This window comes from Talpa occidentalis, unplaced genomic scaffold, assembly GCF_014898055.3.
Source record: "Talpa occidentalis isolate TD23 unplaced genomic scaffold, MPIMG_talOcc4v2.1 talOcc4.9, whole genome shotgun sequence".
Taxonomy (NCBI): domain Eukaryota; kingdom Metazoa; phylum Chordata; class Mammalia; order Eulipotyphla; family Talpidae; genus Talpa; species Talpa occidentalis.
The window spans coordinates 22,881,586-22,901,609 of NW_023605305.1; the positions used below are offsets into that span (position 1 = coordinate 22,881,586).

General features: G+C 41.6%; 1 protein-coding gene across 2 annotated transcripts in view; it reads right to left on the bottom strand.

The window, feature by feature from the left end:
* The window catches only part of MTF1 (metal regulatory transcription factor 1), a 38,875-nt gene that overhangs the window by 9,639 nt on the left and 9,212 nt on the right, over nucleotides 1–20,024 (bottom strand). For both annotated transcript variants that reach the window (XM_037498611.2, XM_037498610.2), the window contains exons 3-7: nucleotides 14,105–14,343; nucleotides 12,049–12,180; nucleotides 9,844–9,917; nucleotides 8,962–9,098; nucleotides 3,141–3,218 (exon numbers count right to left, since the gene is read on the bottom strand). In XM_037498611.2, the coding sequence (XP_037354508.1) occupies nucleotides 3,141–3,218; nucleotides 8,962–9,098; nucleotides 9,844–9,917; nucleotides 12,049–12,180; nucleotides 14,105–14,343 (660 nt within the window). The remainder of the gene's footprint in view (nucleotides 1–3,140; nucleotides 3,219–8,961; nucleotides 9,099–9,843; nucleotides 9,918–12,048; nucleotides 12,181–14,104; nucleotides 14,344–20,024) is intronic.

Below are 20,024 nucleotides of genomic sequence, written 5' to 3' on the forward strand. Positions count from 1 at the left end.
AGTTGAGTGAATCTGATTGTTAGTATGATAAAAGCTGAAACAGAAAACTATGTGGGGCTTCTGGCTTCTAGTCTAGAGGGAGATAAGAATCACAAGCCAAGAAGGTGGCCTACAAACTTTTCATACTGATACCAAGTAAGTACTTTTTACATTATATGTATAGCCATTGTATGTAAGCTTCAATGTATGCATTGTTGTATATATACCTAAAACAAAAGTCTATGACCAAGAAAAACCTAGGACCGACAAAAGAGCTGAGTAAAGTTCATTTCCAGGACACATACACATGTGGCTGCCCAGAAACCTATAACATGATTATCCCATAAAAACTTATCATTTGATTTTAGCAACTTATAATTCTTTTTTTTTTTTATAGAGGCATGTTTATTTATTTGTTTGTTTGTTTGCTTTGTTTATACATGCACTGGGTACAGTCAGAAGCGCGGGAGGGTGAGAGAATTCACCAGAGCCAGAGCCGGGAGCAGAGCAGGCAGAAGGACCGAAGTACACTGCTGAGGGGAGCAGCGGGCGGCAGGAGAGGTCTGCGCGCCATGTGGGACCCTCCTCCGGTGGCTGGGGAGCAGCCGGGGATCGAACTGGCGCCACAGAGGCTGCGGGCAGGTTCGCAACCCAGCGCTCAACCACTGCGCCACCAGGGAGGCCCGCAACTTATAATTCTTTAAAGTAAAATAAAGAAAAATGAATCCTATTACTTCAAGGAACTGTGGCCTTTGTTTCAAAGACTGAAAATAAAACTAGTTTCAATACTGGAATAAATGTTGGGTGATAAATGCACGTCTCTCTTGCTGACGTAATTTATGGTGGAAAAAAACAGAACCCCTCCCCTATTTTTTATTAAGGTAATATTCGTTTACAATACTGGATAACTTTCAGGTGTCCAATTTCTCACCTCAGCAACTGAAGATTTCCTTTTAACAGGCACTTAATGTCCCCTCTCATACCAGCCAGGATTCCTTATCTAGTGACCCTGGGGCTCCAGAAAGCTTCCCCAAGGCTACTCTGGGCACAGCCTGACAGAGAGTGGACTCCTAATTTACTGAACTCAATGTCTTACAGAGATATTCTATCCAGAAATGTTAGGTTGCTTAATTCAGAGAGAATCTAGGTCACCCGCTGTAGAAATTTCTTGTAAAAAATTAGCTCTGAAATATGAATATGCATAACAATATAAAAAGTACTTATTTAATGTTTTTCTTTATTCTTTGGACTGGTTAATTTCTATTTTTCTATCCTCAAATTAAGATTCTTCTGTCATTTCCAATCTGCCCATTCTGTAATTTTTAAATTTCAGATCTATTTCAGTTCCAAAATTTCCATTTAGTGTATTTTTTAGTTTCTATTTCTCTGCTGATATCCTGTTTGTTCACAATCATTGCAAGCATATTCCTTTTTTGTCCTTGAGTATTTAAGAGTTACTTTAAAATCCTAATCTGCTAATTCTAACATCTGGCTAATCTTGGAGTTGGTCTCCGCAGATAACCTTTTCTCATGAGTAAGGGTAATGTTATCCTATTTCTTCTTATGTTTATTCATTTTGAATTACTCTGGACATTGCAAATGACATGTTGTAGACACTCTGGGTTCTGTTACACTTCTTGGAAGAGTGGTTGTTTGTTCTAACATTCCATTGATTTGGCGATGCTTCAACTCAACTAACTCCCCAGCAGTGGAAAGCAGCTGTAACCTTTGTCAAATTCTTTAGCCTTGGCTAAACAAGCTAAGCAGGGACTGTTTAGGATCTGTCCATATACATTCTCAGCTCAGGGATCAGATAATTAGGCAGAGTTTATACAAAGAACTTGGGGCTTCCCCTTTGTGGTACTTTCCTTTCTAGATCATCTCCCCTCATTTTCCAGGTGCTATGCTAGCACTGAACTCTGTCCTTTGGTTATTTAAGCAAGTAAGACTTACTGTTTTAGCCATCTTGTTTGGTGACAACCAGGTCTTGACCCAAAGTGGAAAAGCACAAAACCTGAGAACCCATCCAGTGCCTTTTGTTATCTTCCAAATGGCCTCTTCTTCTAAGCATCACTTCTGCCTAATTGGTTGCACTCTGGTGCCTTCAAGTTGTTGGTTTTTATGTTTTTCTTACCATAAGTGTTTTTTTTCTGCAGGAATGTTGGTTTGAAAAGAGCAACTCTGCTGTTAGCAGAAGAACCAAGATTTTGAGGTGCTTATATTAAAATGCAGCATCAGATGCTACTCCCAGAGAATGCTGCCCAAGCAGGCATGGGCTGTGGTCCAAGAATCTACAGTGTTAGAGGTGCTATAGATGAGTCTATTGACCACACTTTGAGAAATGTTTTTTTTACAGTATTCCTCATTCAATTTCTGTCCAAATACTTCCCATCACGTTGATTCCTTCTTATTTATTATGAATATATCCACAGGAAAACTAATCTAAGCTATATTTATTTTCCAGAGGAAAACAACAAAAAATGCCCACTTAACTACCAGTGTTGGTGACACAGTGATGTGCACAGATCCTGATGAGGGAGGCCACAAAAGCTCAGATACTGCAGTGGTCTGCAAGGCACATCACAGAATCTTAAGGGTGGCAGGGAAATTGCTAACAAAGTGAACTAGAGAAATCAGATCAAGAGACAATAGAATTTCCTTTGGCAGTGGGCCCATAGAGGCGGTTCCCCTCATATCCCCAGTGTGGTAAACTCACTGGTTCAGGCCAAACTAGTAGGTCAGACCAGTAGGGCTTGGGAAAGTCTGGAAACTGGAACTCCAGCTCTATCCTACAGTGGATTAATTGTAAGTTCCTCAAGGAGAGACCACAACAACTGTTTTATCACTACAAGCTCAGTGCTGGCATACCACCCGATGGAGTAGGCATTCAAAAACTATTTGTTAAGTGAATAAAGAAAATGGGGGAGCCAGGTCATCAGGTGAGTGCCCTGGGTCAAAAGGCATTAGGCATCAGAAAGCACAGCCTCTCAGTGAGAGCTCTTATCAGGAAAAGAAAACAAAACAAAAAAACCAAATGGCTGGTGAATGAATACAACTAAACCTGGAGGACTCCAGACACCCACTCCCGCTCCTCCCGCCAAACGAGCGCACTGGATCTCACACCCGCTCTTCAAGCACCCTCACCACACAAACACACTTACTGTATTGGAATTTTCTCGAAGTTCAGAATCTGTGGACAGGAGGCTCAAGTGACTTAGACAAAGTGAGTGATTTGTATCCTGTGAAAGAGATAAATTCTAACTAAATAACAAAAAAATCAGGCTGTACAGAAACATATCATGTAATAAAACACTTGATGATCACACAGTCCATAAGGTTAAAAATATCTAAATGTGTTATCTGGAAAGGTATCAGGCTTCAAAATAACAAAAGATATAATAACATAAATTAATATTTGTATATTTGATTTTATCATTTATAAACCAATTTCACATGACTTCATTTGCTATTCATATACATTTTTGAAGTATTATTTCATATTCCCATTTTAAATAAAAAATTAATGCTAAGACTGGCAGCAAACTGCTCAAAATTACATTGCTAACTAGCAGAACACAAACTTGGTGTTTCTGATTAAAATTCTACCTTCCTTTTATTATATCACTGTGGCCCCAATTAGGCATCTCCGGGATCCTTACTCAGGGCAATACTGAGGATTTACTACTCAAACACAGCTGCCTAGCCTACCTCTCAACTCCTAGAATGACAGTGGCCACTGACAAACTTTATCTGGTGACCCTGCTTATTACCCCATGGGGATCAGACGTTCCCATTCATGAGAGCATTCAACAAATATTCACTGAACAGTTACTATGTATTAGGCACTGTTCCAGGTTCTTTGACACAATAATGAGTAAAACAAAGTCCATGCCACCAGAGAGTTTACATTCTAGTTGGGAAGGGGCGCAAAACCCAAATAAATATAGTATGCAAACTGATGAGAAACACTATAGAAGGTAAGGAGAATAGGGAATGTTGGGATAGGAGGTAACTTTTCTATTAGGTCAGGAAAGGTCTGGTCTATAAGGCAGCATCTGAGCAGGTACTAAAGGAAAGTGGGTTTGGCCATGCACACATCTAGGGAAAGCATTCCAAACAGAGGGGATAGCAAGTACAAAGGCCCAGAGGCAGGAGTGGGCCTCTATTGCTCCAGGGGCCACAAGGAAGATAGTATGGCTGACCTGAGAGGAAGAGAAGTAGATTAAGTCAGAAATGTGACCAGGCTAAAAACCAAACAAGGACAACACAAAAAAGGAAAACTACAGGCCAATCTCCCTAATGAACACTGATGCAAAAATCCTCAATAAAATTTTAGCTATCAGAATCCAACAATGCATCCATAAGATAATTCACCACGACCAAGTAGGATTCATTCCAGGGACACAAGGATGGTTTAACATCCGAAAATCAATCAACGTTATCCAACACATCAACAAAAAGAAATATAAAAACCATATGATAATATCAATAGATGCTGAGAAAGCTTTCGACAAAGTGCAACACCCATTCATGATAAAAGCCCTTGAAATTCTTGGGATACAAGGAACATACCTCAACATCATAAAGGCCATCTATGACAAGCCAACAGCCAGTATCATTCTCAATGGTGAAAAGCTGAAAGCAATTCCATTAAGATCTGGAACAAGACAAGGATGTCCACTCTCACCACTGCTTTTCAATATAATACTGGAAGTCCTAGCCAGAGCAATAAGACAAGAGAAAGACATCCAAGGAATCCAAATAGGAAAAGAAGAAGTCAAACTATCACTATTTGCAGATGATATGATAATATACATAGAGAACCCCAAAAAGTCCACAGAAAAACTAATTCAACTCATCAATCAGTTCAGTAAAGTGGCAGGATACAAAATCAACACGCAAAAGTCAGTAGCCTTCCTATACACAAACAATAAATCTGAAGAAGAAGAAATCAAAAAAACCATCCCTTTTTTTATTGAAACAAAAAAAATCAAATATTTGGGAATAAATCTAACAAAAGAGGTAAAGGACCTATACAAAGAAAACTATAAAACACTGTTAAAAGAAATAGAAGAAGACACAAAGAAATGGAAAGACATCCCCTGCTCATGGATTGGAAGAATAAACATTATTAAAATGGCCATCCTTCCAAAAGCAATATACAGATTCAATGCTATTCCAATCAAAATTTCAATGTCATTCTTCAAAGAAATAGAACAATTATTGATGAAATTCATATGGAATCACAAAAAACCCCGAATAGCCAAAGCTCTCCTGAAAAAAAAAGAAGGGAATGGAGGCATCACACTCCCAGACTTCAAACTCTACTACAAAGCCATAATCATCAAAACTGCATGGTATTGGAACAAGAACAGACATACAGACCAATGGAATCGAATAGAAAATCCAGAAATAAACCCACAGATTTATGGTCAACTAATCTTTGACAAAGGAGCAAAGACTATGCATTGGAGCAAAGATTGTTTGTTCAATAAATGGTGCTGGGAAAACTGGGTCGCTACATGCAAAAGAATGAAGCTTGACCACTACCTCACACCATACACAAAAATCAACTCAAAATGGATTAAAGAACTAGACATAAGACCTGAAACCATAAAATATATAGAAGGAAATATAGGCGAAACACTACGTGATTTGCACATCAAAGACATCTTTACAGACACATCACCCAAAGCAGCGATAGTGAAGGCGAAGATAAACAGCTGGGACTACATCAAATTAAAGAGCTTCTGCACAGCAAAAGAGACAATAACAAAAACAAAGAGAAACCCCACCACCTGGGAGAACATTTTTGCACCCAACACTAATGATAAAGGACTGATCACAAAAATCTGCAAAGAGCTGATGAGACTTAACAACAACAAAGAAAAGAATCCAGTCAAAAAATGGGCAGAAGAGCTAAAAAGAAACTTCTCTGAAGAGGAAATGCAAATGGCCAACAGGCATTTGAAAAAATGTTCAACATCACTTGTCATCAGGGAAATGCAAATCAAAACTACCATGAGATACCATCTTACACCAGTGAGAATGGCACATATTAAAAAAACTAGCAACAACAAATGTTGGCGAGGGTGTGGAGAAAAAGGAACTCTTCTGCACTGTTGGTGGGAGTGCAAACTGGTCCAACCACTGTGGAGAGCTGTGTGGAGATTTCTGGACCTACTAAACATAGAGCTTCCATATGATCCAGCAATTCCACTCCTAGGTATTTACCCAAAGGACACAGAAACATCAATTCCAAAGAACACCTGCACCCCTATGTTTATAGCAGCACTGTTTACAATAGCTAAGCTTTGGAAACAACCCAAATGCCCAAAAATAGATGACTGGATTAAGAAGATGTGGTACATATATACCATGGAATATTACTCAGCATTCAAAAAAGATAAACACATGCAATTTGCAGCAACATGGATGGCACTGGAAGGGATCATGCTCAGCGAAATAAGCCAAAAAGAAAAAGAAAAATACCGGATGGTCTCACTCATAGCAGGAATCTAGAAAACTTAAATAAGGGACCAGGAAAACGAATAACTATAAGAAAGTGAAAATCAAAATCAACAAAAAACTACGAACCAGAGACACTTTTAGGGGGGCGGGGGTGGGAGGGGAGGGATTGGGGTCAGAATGGGGGGGGCTGCAATTGTATGGGGAATATAAAAATAAAATTTATTATTAAAAAAAAAAAAAGAAAAAGAAATGTGACCAGGCTAGAGTGTGTGGGGCCTGATGGACTATAATAAAGATTTTGACTTTTTCTTTAAGAGATATGAGAAGCTATTGGAGAGTTATAAGCAGAGGACAGAAACTATTTGCTTTTTATAATTTAGAAAGCTCACTCTGGGTAATATCTAAATAGTGAATGTAAGAGTAGAATGGCAGTGGGATGAAAGGCATAAAAGGTGCTAAGAAGACTGCTTAGCAGGTTATCACAATAATCCAAGTAAAAGATGGGATGAAGCACTCGGATTCCAGATATAGAATCTGGGTATAGCTGAGACTTCGCTAGTGTGCAGCAAAGTGTGATGGGAAAAAAAAACAGGAATCAACAACGACTAAAAATTTTGGTCCCTGCCCCTAGAAAAAACTGAGGTGTCACTTACTAAGGCAGGTAAGAGTATAGGAGGAACAGTTTTTGGCATGTTAAGTATGAGGTGAGAAGATATTATTTAGGGGATGTCCACAGGCAGGTGAATACACAAATCTAAGGTTCAGAAAGAGATCCAGCCTGGACATAAAAATTCAGGATTCGAAGCCAATCTAGATGGCATTTAAAGCTTAGAGTAGATTCACTGGAAGAGGAGATTCACTTCACTGGGGAATGCACAGTCCACAGAGAAGCTGAGAGCTGAGCACTGAGCACTCCCAGCTTAGAGGTTATGGGCAGTTAAACTATCCTTGGATTGTTACGAAAATGAGACAATTGATCATCACTTAGTAAATGCAGTTTAGTAGACAAAAGACTCTCAAATTTTAATGTTTTCAGCTGGTTTTACAGATGAAGAAACTGGTATGAAGAGACCATTTGCCTAAGGTCACATTATTAGTGGAAGAGCTTGGATTTGTGCTCAGGCTGCTGAGCTCCAAAGGCTGCAGTCTCCACAGTCAATGGTACTTTGCCTCTTAACAGAGGGGGTCAAGGTTCTGGAATCAGACTCCCAGCTGAAATGAGATTAATTATAAGCTTTGAATACTTATGTAAGTTATTTCATTTCTCCCTTCCTCAAGCTTTTTTGTCAGCAACATGGGGATAATAATTCTAATGACCTCATAGAGCTCTTGTGAGATAATCCATTTAGAAGTACAACTCTTAGAACACAGTAAACACTCAGTAAGTATCAATTACTACTAATAAAATGCAAGGGAAGAGTCCTTTAAAGTGATATTGCTATTTAAAAATCGGAAACCACAGAATTACAGGATGTTCTCTAGGGCCTCCCTGGTGGCACAGGGGTTAAAGTCTCAGCACTGTCAAGCTACCACCAGCCACTGCGACATGAGTTTGATCCCCAGTCAGGGAGCTGACCTACATGGGTCAGCAGACCTCTCCTGTCTCACCTGCTGCTCCCCTCAGCAGTGAATGTTAGTAGATCTGCCTGCTCTGTTCCCTATTCTGTCTCTGGTGAATCCTCTCACTCCCTGCCCCTCTGGCCTACCCCCCAGTTCTTGTATGCATAAATAAAAATAAATCTTTTAAAAAAAATAGAGGATATTCTCTCAACCCAAATCAAAATCTCAAAATTAGAAACTAATTGTTCAAAAGGGGGGTCAGTGTGCTTCAGTTTGTGTATCTATGAAACAGGAAGAAAGTAACAGTACTCACATTCTAGATTTGAAAGACAGGAGGTAAAAGAACAATACCATATTAGAAGTAATAATAGTAAATTTGCCCCAGAATTTCTCTAATGGAGCAAGAGAAGAGAGGGTAATATGGTAGAGGGGCTTGTCAAAAAACAGACAAGACTTCTGGGGGCTTGGTCTGAGAGTCGGTGTCTTAAAGCAGTGGCTCTCAAACCTTTTGCTCTGCAGACAATTCAAAATGGAAAGGGACCCTCCAGGCACTAACTGGTTCTCCAGTGATGGATTAATGGATAGTGGGGCAAGTCATTAATTTGTGCCTTAAACTCGAGTGCAGATATATCATTTTACAGACATGAAGGGGAAGATAATATCCTTACAGAGTATCTGGCCAGTCCTTTGAAAGCCATTCTGAGGCCTTTGGTTCAAGACACCTTTCTACGACACCTAACGGGGATGAGGGGAGCTGAGACAGAGGCTGAAGTAAAGGGAACGTGGTATGATTTCTGGCTTCTACCACCCACCACAAAGACATAGCTCTTAACCCTAATTTCTTCCCCCTTGCCAGCAGATTCATAGAGATGTTTTAACTTTTTATTTGATACATAGCAGTTTGTTGTTCTGTGGTGCCCAGATCAAAACAAGAGACAAAACACTGCACACCTCTGATCCATTGTGATTTGGAAGTGCATTATATGAGTGTCCTTTGTTATCGTGACCTTTCATGTGACTTTTGAGACTGTACTGAGTGCTGAATGTTTTCTCACAGCCATTACTGGGGCAGAAAAACGGTCTTTCACCTGCAAGAATGACAAGTAACATTAATTTTACCATAAAGTCATTTCACTGGATTAAGAAATTAACTTTTCCCTAACAGAGAGAAGTAAATATTCTTATAAGGGTCTAGGTAATAGTTATTAAAAGCCATATAATTACATGTTAACCATCCCAGCCCTAAAATAATGTACAGCAAAGCACTGAGAATGGGTTACTCCTGGGAAGTATGAAGAGCAAATTAGGTTTTTTTTTTTTTTAATCTTTGTATTGGTTTCATTTCTTCAGGTTGGATTCCTGAATCTAACTTACAGATTCTTTTTCCTCTGAAAGAAATGTAAACATTAGAGGGGAAGGCTAAGGCTGATCAGGCTTGCTTCCCTTCCACAAGTTCTACAAGTCTCAACAGAAGCACTGATCATTACCGGCTCAGTGAAGGTTAAAACAAAAAACAAAAATTGGGCCTCCCCTGGTGGCACAGACGGTTGAGCACAGCACTGTGAAGCTGTCTGCAGTCTCTGCAGCGCCGGTTCAATCCCAGCCGACCTGCAAGGGTCCCACATGGCGCAGCAGACCTCTCCTGTCATGCCCGCTGCTCCCCTCAGCAGTGTATTTCAGTCAGTCTGCCTGTTCTGTTCCCTGCTCTGTCTCTGGTGAATCCTCTCACCCTCTTGCGAATCTGGCCTGTACCCGGTTCTTGTATAAATAAATAATGTTTAAAAAAAATAAATAAAATAAAAATAAAAATAAAAAAAATTAACCTAAACTCACCAGTATGTGTCCGGACGTGAGTTTTAAGGTGGTGGCTTGCTGCAAATGCTTTTCCACAGCCATCATGATCACACCTAGTAAGTTTTATAAGCAAAGAGAAACAGACTTTCATCTTTAATATCTCTAGACACACCAACTAAAACAATTCAGAATGCTCAGTTGGGCTCAGTGAAACTGATTTTAGAGACGAGAACGAAGAAAGGGAAAGTAAGGTGACAAATCTGGGATCAGAGGGAGCTGAAGGCCCAGGGGAGGGATCTCTTCTGTAGATAAGGTATGTGTTGAGATCCCTGACAGTGTCTTTTGATTAATTACTTAACAGAACTCTACTGACACTGACACCCGATATGGAAAACCAACTGCCAGTAGAATATTAGGAATATTAACAGTGGGGTACAGTGGCTCTCATGGAGGCATGGAATCTGAAATTAACACTGGACAAAATCAGTCAGAACATATGGATTTTAGTGACTTATCCATAATCTTCAGTGTCAAGATCATTTTCTTTCTCTTTTACTTTCCTGATAATTAAAGCTGCATGTACTCTCTCCTTCCTCAAAACTCCTAAGGCATTTATCTACAAGCTTTTTTTATGGCACCTCTCATTTCCAATCTCATTTTATCTCCATGAGTATACACTTGTTATCTGTTCTAAATTGTAAACTCTTTGAGTGCAGGGTCCACTTATATCTGCTATAGTTCTCACACATAGCAGGCATTCAATAATTATTGATATGAATGAAGGTATTTTAAGCAAAAATAATTTATTTCTTTAATGGAAAGCTTCTCTAAAGCATATTTACTCTTAAATTACATGTAATCACTGTGTCTAAAGTACCATCTACTAAGAGTTAGCAGTTAAAATAATTACAAAAAGAAATACTTGTGAGTGAATAAAAATCAGAATTCCCCTCAAGAGTCAATGAGGGGAAAAAAGAAAAGTAAGCATCACACATATACAGAGTAACCAATTAGAATCTATACACTTTTGCTTTTAGAAGGGTTATGACTCAGGAATGAATCTGCAATTTTAAAACTGTCCTCAAAGACTTTTTAATTTCAAAATACCCTCATGAGGAGATGAGAAGGAGGAGATAGCATTCTTTATTGCCATCAACATAACAGCAACATCTCCTGCCAAAATTGAAAGGCATAGCTAACTGTGGGCAATTTTCAGTAACACATCTATATTATATTAGGGGGAAATCCTTACAACTGATTATCTCATTTAAAATGTCATATAATCATCCCAAAGTTGCTTCTGAATACCTACTGAATGCCCAGAACAATGCTATATGCTATGAGCAGAGAAGAAAGCAAACGATACAAATCCTTCATTCAACATGTTTATAAAAATACATAAACTGAGGTAGATAACAGTAAAAATGGATGTTCCTTACATGCTGATATGCACATACATAAGCTATTACAAAGAAACAACTAGAGAAGTAACAAAATAAAATATCTACATCACTAATGTAGGCATTCCTAGCCCGCATTTTCCCTCTTGCTTCCTCCTCCCGACTCCATCTGGATTGGTAGGCAGGTATCCTGCCTGCGGTCCCCTCAGTCTCAGATATTGCCTGGTTACTTGTGCTTCTTTTCCCACAGACTAAGATTCTCAAGAGGAGAGCCTGTGACAAAGGTACCAACCACATAAGTGAGTCTTGACAAATGCTTCTTAAAAATGCTTAAAATGGGCCTTCCTGGTGGTGCAAGGGGTTAAAGACGGAGCACTATGAAGCTATCTGCAGCCACTGCAGCACAAGTTCAATCCCCGGCTGGCCAGGGAGCTACCCACATGGCGCAGCAGACCTCTCCTGCCTTGCCTGCTGCTCCCCTTAGCAGTGTATTTCAGTCGATCTGCCTGTTCTGCTCCCCACTCTGTCTCTGATGAATACGCTTACCCTCCACACTTCTGGCCTGTACCCCAATTATTGTATGCATAATAAATAAATCTTTAAAAAAAAAAAAAAACTTGACACAAGTGAAGCAGAAAGGTCACCATCCACAGAGTAAGGATGCTCTTGGAATCCACTGCCACTCCTCAGATCTGCAGTAGTTGATTCTAGCTCTCTTGGGGAACATTCACACTGCCAAAGAACTAGTGAGTGGAATTTTCTATCCATGATCAACAGTGTTAGAGTACATCAAGATACCTAGCTAAAACCTGGTCAATGACAAACAGAAAATGGTAAGACCTACCGAAATGGCTTTTCTCCTGTATGGGTTCGAATGTGCTTCCTCAGATCACTGAGCGTGGTGAAGTACTTGCTGCAGCCTTGAGATTCACAGTTAAACGTTTTCCCTGTGTGAAGCCTCTGATGTGCTTTCAGCCTACAAGATACCCCAGAGAAATTCTCTTTGTCATAATGTGCTACAGAGTCTTCCCACATCAGCTTAATGTACTTCAGGATCAAGTGCTTAAGAATTCTATATCCAGGGCCTCCCCTGGTGGCGCAGCGGTTGAGCGCTGGGTTGCGAGGCTGCCCGCAGCCTCTGCAGCGCCGGTTCGATCCCCGGCTGCTCCCCGGCCACCGGAGGAGGGTCCCACATGGCGCGCAGACCTCTCCTGCCGCCCGCTGCTCCCCTCAGCAGTGTGCTTCGGTCCTTCTGCCTGCTCTGCTCCCCGCTCTGGCTCTGGTGAATCCTCTCGCCCTCCCGCGCTTCTGACTGTACCCAGCGCTTGTATAAGTAAGTAAATAAATAAATAAATAAAATAATAACAAAGAACATTTAAAAAAAAAAAAAGAAAAAAGAATTCTATATCCATTATATATTAGTATCCAAAATTTTTTGCTGAAAGAGAAATTCAGAGAAGCAGACAGCACAGTGGCATGAGTGTGACTCTGGAGCCAGACTGCCTGGGTCTCATAGCCCAGTGTCACCTATCCCCCTGCTGGGAGAAACCCAGAGCCAGTTACAAAATCCCTCTGTGTTTCAGTTTTACTTATCTGCTGCTGTGAGGCTTAGCTCAGAACACACAGTAAGAGTTATTGTTACATATATTAAATTTGACTAATATAAGTCTCCTGACATAAACAGTAGAGAAGAGAAATGCCTAATGAGTGACGCCACTCCCTACTTCTCAAGACAGCAAAACATTACCACCAAGGTGAGGTAGAAAAGAAAATAACAGAAAACTTAGTACTGAGATCCTGAGCCAAGGGGAGACATTACTCTATGTCAAATACTAAAATCCCCAGGGAAGACTGTCACTCCAGGAGATACAAATCTAAACTGATATGTGGGCCTCCCTGGTGGCTTCCCTAGGGCCTCCTAGGGGTTAAATCTCAGCGCTATCACTTCTACGGTCTGAGTTCAATCCCTGGCCATCAAGTTGACCCACATATGGTGAGCAGACCTCTCCTGTCTCATCTATTGCTCCCCTCAGCAGTGTATCTCAGTAGATCTGCCTATTCTGCTCCCCATTCTGTCACTGGTGAATCCTCTCACCTCCCCACCCCCCGCCGCACCTCTGGCCTACACCCCAGTTCTACTCAGAACAAAACAAAAAATAAAAAAATGTATTGTTGGGCCTCCCCGGCAGTACAGCAGGTTGAACATGGTACCGTGAAGCTGTCCGCAGCCTCTGCAGTGTGGGTTAGATTCCTGGCTGGCCAGGGAAATACCCACATGGTGTGGCAGACCTCTCCTGCCTCACCCGCTGCTCCCCTCAGCAGTGTTTTCGGTCAGTCTGCCTGTTCTGCTCCCCACTCTGTTTCTGGTGAATCCTCTCACCCTCCCGCGCCTCTGGCCAGTACCCTAGTTCTTGTATAAATAAAAATAAATCTTTTTTTTTTTTAAAAAGATTTATTTATTTATTTATACAAGCACTGGGTACAGTCAGAAGCGCAGGAGGGTGAGAGAATGCACCAGAGCCAGAGCGGGGAGCAGAACAGGCAGAAGGACCGAAGTACACTGCTGAGGGGAGCAGTGGGCGGCAAGAGAGGTCTGCGCGCCATGTGGGACCCCTGACCTGCAGCCAGGGATCGAACCGGCGCTGCAGAGGCTGCGGGCAGCTTCGCAGCCCAGCGCTCAACCGCTGCGCCACTGGGGAGGCCCAATAAAAATAAATCTTAAAAAAAGTGTATTGTCACTTTTAACCAAGCAATACATGCCAATCATTAAGTAACAAGTTCCTCTGATGAATTTTAAACAACTGAATACAGCTGTGCTCTCTATAGCCCCAAAAGTGGCCACTGGACTGTGTTCAGAGAGAGCGTGACAAAGTGAGGGTGCGAGGCTAGGAGAGGCCGACCTGTACAGCGTGTTGAAGGCCTTCTCGCAGCCCTGCACGTCACACTCAAATGGCTTCTCCTTCGTGTGCACTCGCACGTGGATCCTGAGGCTGTAGGAGGTGAGGAAGGCCTTGCCGCAGCCCTCCTGGTTACAGACAAAGGTATATTCTCCTCGGTGAGTCTTCTGGTGGGTGCGCAGGTTGCCTGCTGTGCTGTAGGTGCGGGGACAGCCCTCAAAGGTGCACTGGTACCGCTTTACCTGGCAGAGAGAGGACACCTCGTCAATTGGACAAAAGAGCTACCCAGGCCCAACTCCCTCTGGAGCCTGGCTCCCAGGACATGTGGATGACTCATATTCGAATCTATCATAAACATCAAAACCAGCCTGTAACAACAAAATGGGAAATCTTCTCCATGAGCAAACCACACCCGGACAAGCAAAGGTAAGTAATGGGGAAGAGACAAGTTTGCAAGTAGGTGAATGTGCTAAATGATTATAAGGAAGGGTTTTCAGATCCCGTCACATCTGTCCTCTAATGAAGGAATACTCTGTTAGTTTCCTATGTTCAAACAAAATCTTGACTTCTTTTAAGGCTTGATGGCTACATCTTGACTGGACCTGACCCACGTGAGTCTAAAACCTCCTGAAGTTTTCATACTTCATCATCAAGAAATATTTCCCTGGCATAGATTTCACCACATTTTTTCAGGTCTACCAGATGAAAATAATGTATCATGTATATCGTCGCTACTTTTCTTCACTATTTACACAAATATCTCACTGATGATGCCCTCTCCTTGTCAAAATGTGTCCTTCACAGCACAGTATTTCAATGGGGCTCTCTTCCTTCTCTGAGCCACTCTTTCACCGTAACTTCCACAGGTAGGTTTGTCCCACAACTCTTTCATCTCACAAACTTTCCCCACAGTTACATGGGAGCAGAGGAAGTAGCATTAGACTATACTTAGCCATGATGGTGGCTATAATTTCTTTTTTTAATCTGGTAATAACAAGTATTGGTAAGGATGTGAAGAAATGAGCACCCCTCAGACTTGCTGATGGGGAAGTAAAATAGTGTAACCCTTGCGGAAAACAGTTCCTCAAAAAGTTAAACACAGAGTGACCATATAACCCAGTAATTCTACTCCCAAGTAACTAGAGAACTACCCCAAGAACACTTAAATATTGTATGCAAAATCTTATATACAAATGTCACAGCAGCATTATAACCAAAAAGTGGAAACAACCCAAATCTCTACCAACTGGTAAACGGAAAAACAAAAGAAGGTAAATACATACAAGGGAATACTACTCAGCCATAGCAAGCACTGCGCCATGCCACAACATGGGTGAACTCCAAAAACACTATGTTAGGAGAAAGAAAGAAACTAGACACAAAAGGTCATACATTGTAAGATTCTATTTATATGAAATGTCCAGAACAGGCAAATCCATAGAGACAAAAAGTAGATCAGTGATTGCCAGAGGCTGGAGGAGGAAGGAAGGGGAGGGACCGCTAACGGGTACAGAGTTTCTTTTTGGAGGATGAAATGTTCTGGAATTAGATACCAGTGGTGGTGGCGCAACTTTGTAAATACACTAAAACCCACTTGAATTCTACACATTAAAATGGTGAATTTTATGGTTCATGAATTATATCTTGATTTAAAATGTGGAAGAAAGAGCAAGAGGAAGCAAAATAGAAACAACAACAACCAAAAAAAAAAAACACAAAGTAAAAAAATGCAAAACAGTAAAAAAAAAAAAAAGATAAAACTTGGCTGGAGAAGACAGAATTCAGGCTGTATGTTTAAGACCCTGAGCAAGTCATTTTACTTCTCTGCACTTCACGGTCTTCACTTCTAAAATGAGAATATTAACACCTGCCCTGCCTGTCTCACAGTGCTTTCAAGCAGAACAAAATGAGACCAAACATTTGTGAAAACACTGTCAATTATTTGATGTTGATTCTTTAGTAAACATCTTCATTCCGTAATTCTGAGCTTTCTCCAAAGTTTCAATGCATTCTATTCAACTGCTTAACTACACTTGTGTTATTCATTCAGCAGTTACTGAGCTACTATGAACATGTAACCAACTAGATACCACAGATTTAAAACTGAAGATAAAAACCTCTGCGCTTAAGGGGTGCCAATTTTAAGGAGGCAGATATACAAATTATTATGTGCTGTGCTGAGCCCACACCCGACACACCCCCAGGTGCCTGGTGGCAATAACGAAAGAGAATACCCAGCCCCACTCAGAAAGCCTGGACAGTGAAGGTCCTCTAAACTGAGGGTGATTTTTTGCCTGCTCCCTTGTCTGTTTTAGGAATAAATTGAAATGGTGTTCCTTGGACAAACCAGGAGGACAGGACCTTCCAGAAAGAGAATACCTTGGGAGCTGTGTGGAGAGAGGAATGAGTGCTGGCACGGTGAACCACAAAATACTTGTCTAGAAAAATAAGGCAAGGCCTCCTTGTTAAGTTCTAGAGTAGAGCTTTGCTATCTTTTAACCAAGATAGCAAAACAGTTGGATCTTGGGTTGTTGAGAGATCATTCTGGTAGCCTTGTGGACAATGGATTGTAGGAGTATACGAGAGAAGAAGAAAGGACAAAGATTTAGAGGAGAAAGACAACAGTTCAGGAAAGAGGTAAAAAGAATTCTAACTAGGGAAGTGACAGTGAGCACGAAGAAGGATCAATTCCAGAGAAACTGAAAGCAGCAGCTGACTGGCTGAAGTGACTACTGGGTGCTGAGGAGGGTGAGGGAGGAGAGAGAAGTGACATCAAGGTCAACCCCCAAGATTATGGCCTGAGTGACTAAACAGATGGTCACACTACCAGTCTTGGGCTGGAGAGGGGGTGGGGGTGGGGGGCACAGATTCTGAGTTGCAGTGAGGAGGCCATGCCAGGACTTCCAGGTGGACAAGCCTAGTAGACAGTCTACTAGCAAAAGAGAAAGTCTATGGCACCAGTCCCTGGTACACACTTGCCTGTACCCTAAAGCAGGCTCAGGCGCCCTGCCAACTCTGCATGTACTGTGTAACCTTAGGAAAATTACTTAAACTCACTAAGTATCAACTTCCTTATTTGTTAACATGAGGAAACAAAATGTATCTTTTTAGTGCTGGTGGAGGGATTAGGAATAATTAGTGTAAAGCTTGAATACAGTAACTGTTCTATGGAGCCCTGACTCCTGCAGCCTGTGACCCCACCCTCCCAACCCCTGCCCCTCCCGCTCCACTCACAGGTCCAGTCCCCATATGCCCTTGCACAAGCCTTTAGGTTCCTTAAGCAAGTGCTCTCCCACACATCCCCCGGCCTTCCCACCACCACACGGGAGGTGTTCCGTAAGCCTGTGTGGGACTGAATTAGTGAGCCACTAGTCCAGGCACTCTCATGTCTCGGGGCCTAGTTTGGAAACCAAACACTGCCAGATTTTTAAAAAAATTCTCTACATGCCAGCTTTCTGCTCAAATGATGGAAGTCCCAATTCCTTAGGCTGATAGCAAGGTCCTTTCCAGGTCCTCTCCCATCTTCCTTTTTACTCTGGAACCAATCAGAGAGTAGGTTTGACCTTGGCCGATAGGCAACAGCGCACCCTTCCCTGCCTGCAAGGCAGAATCCCATTTGCCTGCCTTCGCCTGCTCCTTTCGCCCTACTGGAAATGTCTGCTTCCTTCCTTCTCTGCTTTTCTGAGTCTCTCTCTTCAGTGCAAGCCTCACTACCTCCAAGGCTCCCCACAGTCACTCCATATCTACATGATAGCACCCTTCTGTGAATTCCAGTAACGTCTAACTGATTTGACACTTGGCTTATATTCTGAATTATCTTCTTCTGTATATACAGTGATTCCCCATCGAGACTGGAACCTTTCTGGTGCTGCCAGAGGAGATTTCAAAACAATTACTGACCAGGAAGGAGAACCATAACTGTGAATGCTGCAATAAGGAATGTGCATGTCTCAACCACAGGGTTTACAACAATGGTGAAAGATAAGAGCAGAATTCCATTCTTAAGACACTACAGCAGTAGATCACTTTATAAGTAACAGCATAATCAATAATTAACTACCCCTCCCTGTCTCCCTGCCCTGCCAATCCCTACTCCCATTCAAGTTTTTTTACTCGGTCAATGTAAGCTTCTATTTTGTGTTCCTTCTTCATGGAACACAGAGAAGAGTTCCACAAGGAACCCCAGCCCGCCCCAAACTAGCCCCACCCCAAACTTAACAGGTATCTTTATTATGCTCTCCTAACTCTCTGTATTTCTTTAAAGTACATAATGCAACTAAGATTTTTTTTTTTTTTTTTTTTTTTATAGAGGCATGTTTTTATTTATTTTATTTGTTTGTTTTGTTTATACATGCGCTGGGTACAGTCAGAAGCGCGGGAGGGTGAGAGAATTCACCAGAGCCAGAGCGGGGAGCAGAGCAGGCAGAAGGACCAAAGTACACTGCTGAGGGTAGCAGCGGGCGGCAGGAGAGGTCTGCGCGCCATGTGGGACCCTCCTCCGGTGGCCGGGGAGCAGCCGGGGATTGAACCGGTGCCGCAGAGGCCGCGGGCAGCTTCGCAACCCAGCGCTCAACCGCTGCGCCACCGGGGAGGCCCGATGCAACTAAGATTAAACAATAACATAATTAAACAATTTACCTCATTATCTATTTAGTTGCTAGGCACAGCAGTGGCTGGAAACAACAGGCACTAAATACATATTTGTTGAATTTAATGAACTAATGGCTACTCCCCAGTTGGACTACATATTTCACAAGAGCAGGGGCCATATCTGTCTTGTTCAGGGACTAGCCTTGTGAAGAAACAGCAGTCAACTCATATTTGCTAAATTTAAAAAATGAAGGAATAAACAAAGAAAACAATCAGTGAGACTTAAGTAAGGAAAGGAATGATAAGCACTACAGGTGACAAGTGACAAAGGAACAGAATTTCAAGGAGGATGGTCATCTAGGTCCATTGTGGCAGAGATGACTGAGAAAACATTTCTTGGATTTAACCAACTCACAAGGTCACGACTGCCCTGGCAGCACCAGCTCTCCTGGAAAGGTAGGAGCAGATACCAGAATGTAACAGGCTGAGAAGTCAGGCAAAGGTGAGGAGCTGGAGACAATGGACAGAGCTCTTTCAAAAACTGGCTGAGAAGAGAGATGGGGAGAAAGTGAGGAGAGAATTTGACTGAGGAAGGAATTTGTATTTAAAGGTGGGAGAGACAGCTGACAGTCAAAGCAAATAACTTTTCCCCCTCCTAATATGCTGAATAAAAGAATAATCCCATCTGGAGGGAAGCAGCAAACAGCCGTCACTATTTTGTGTTTTTTCAGAGTTATTTTTTGATAACACCAAATTTCACAAAAAGGGAAAACAACCTCTTCAAACTAGAGCAGAACAGGAAGTTGCAAAAAACACACAAGTTTTCATGATCACATAGAAGTGGTATTGCAACATTTGGTACATTTAAATATAATTAAAGAATATCACGCATGGATTCAAAAACTTGAATGATAGGGTCCCAGGTGCTACGAATACAAAAACAAACAAACAAACAAACAAAAAAACCCCCACAAAAACAGCTCTCACTTGCAAGGAGCTCAAAGTCAAGAGGAGATTCAAACTAATACACAAACAAGAAAGTATAGTATTAGAAGTTTATTGCTAAGGATTTATAACAGAGAAAAAGCAAACTTGGGGATGAGTAGGAAAGACTTCTCGAAGATAAATGCCCAGGCTGAATTTAAAGAACTTGAGAGAGAGGGGACACATAATTAATTTGCCTACTGAAATGAGTGTGTCTATAATACAAATATAATGTCACTGAAGATTTCCTTGGCTAATAAAGAAAACCTGTCTCCAAGAGAGCTTAAGAATTAATGGTCACTGTAATGTTCCCATGTGGCCCAACTTCAGGAGCACAGAGGGAGCAGAT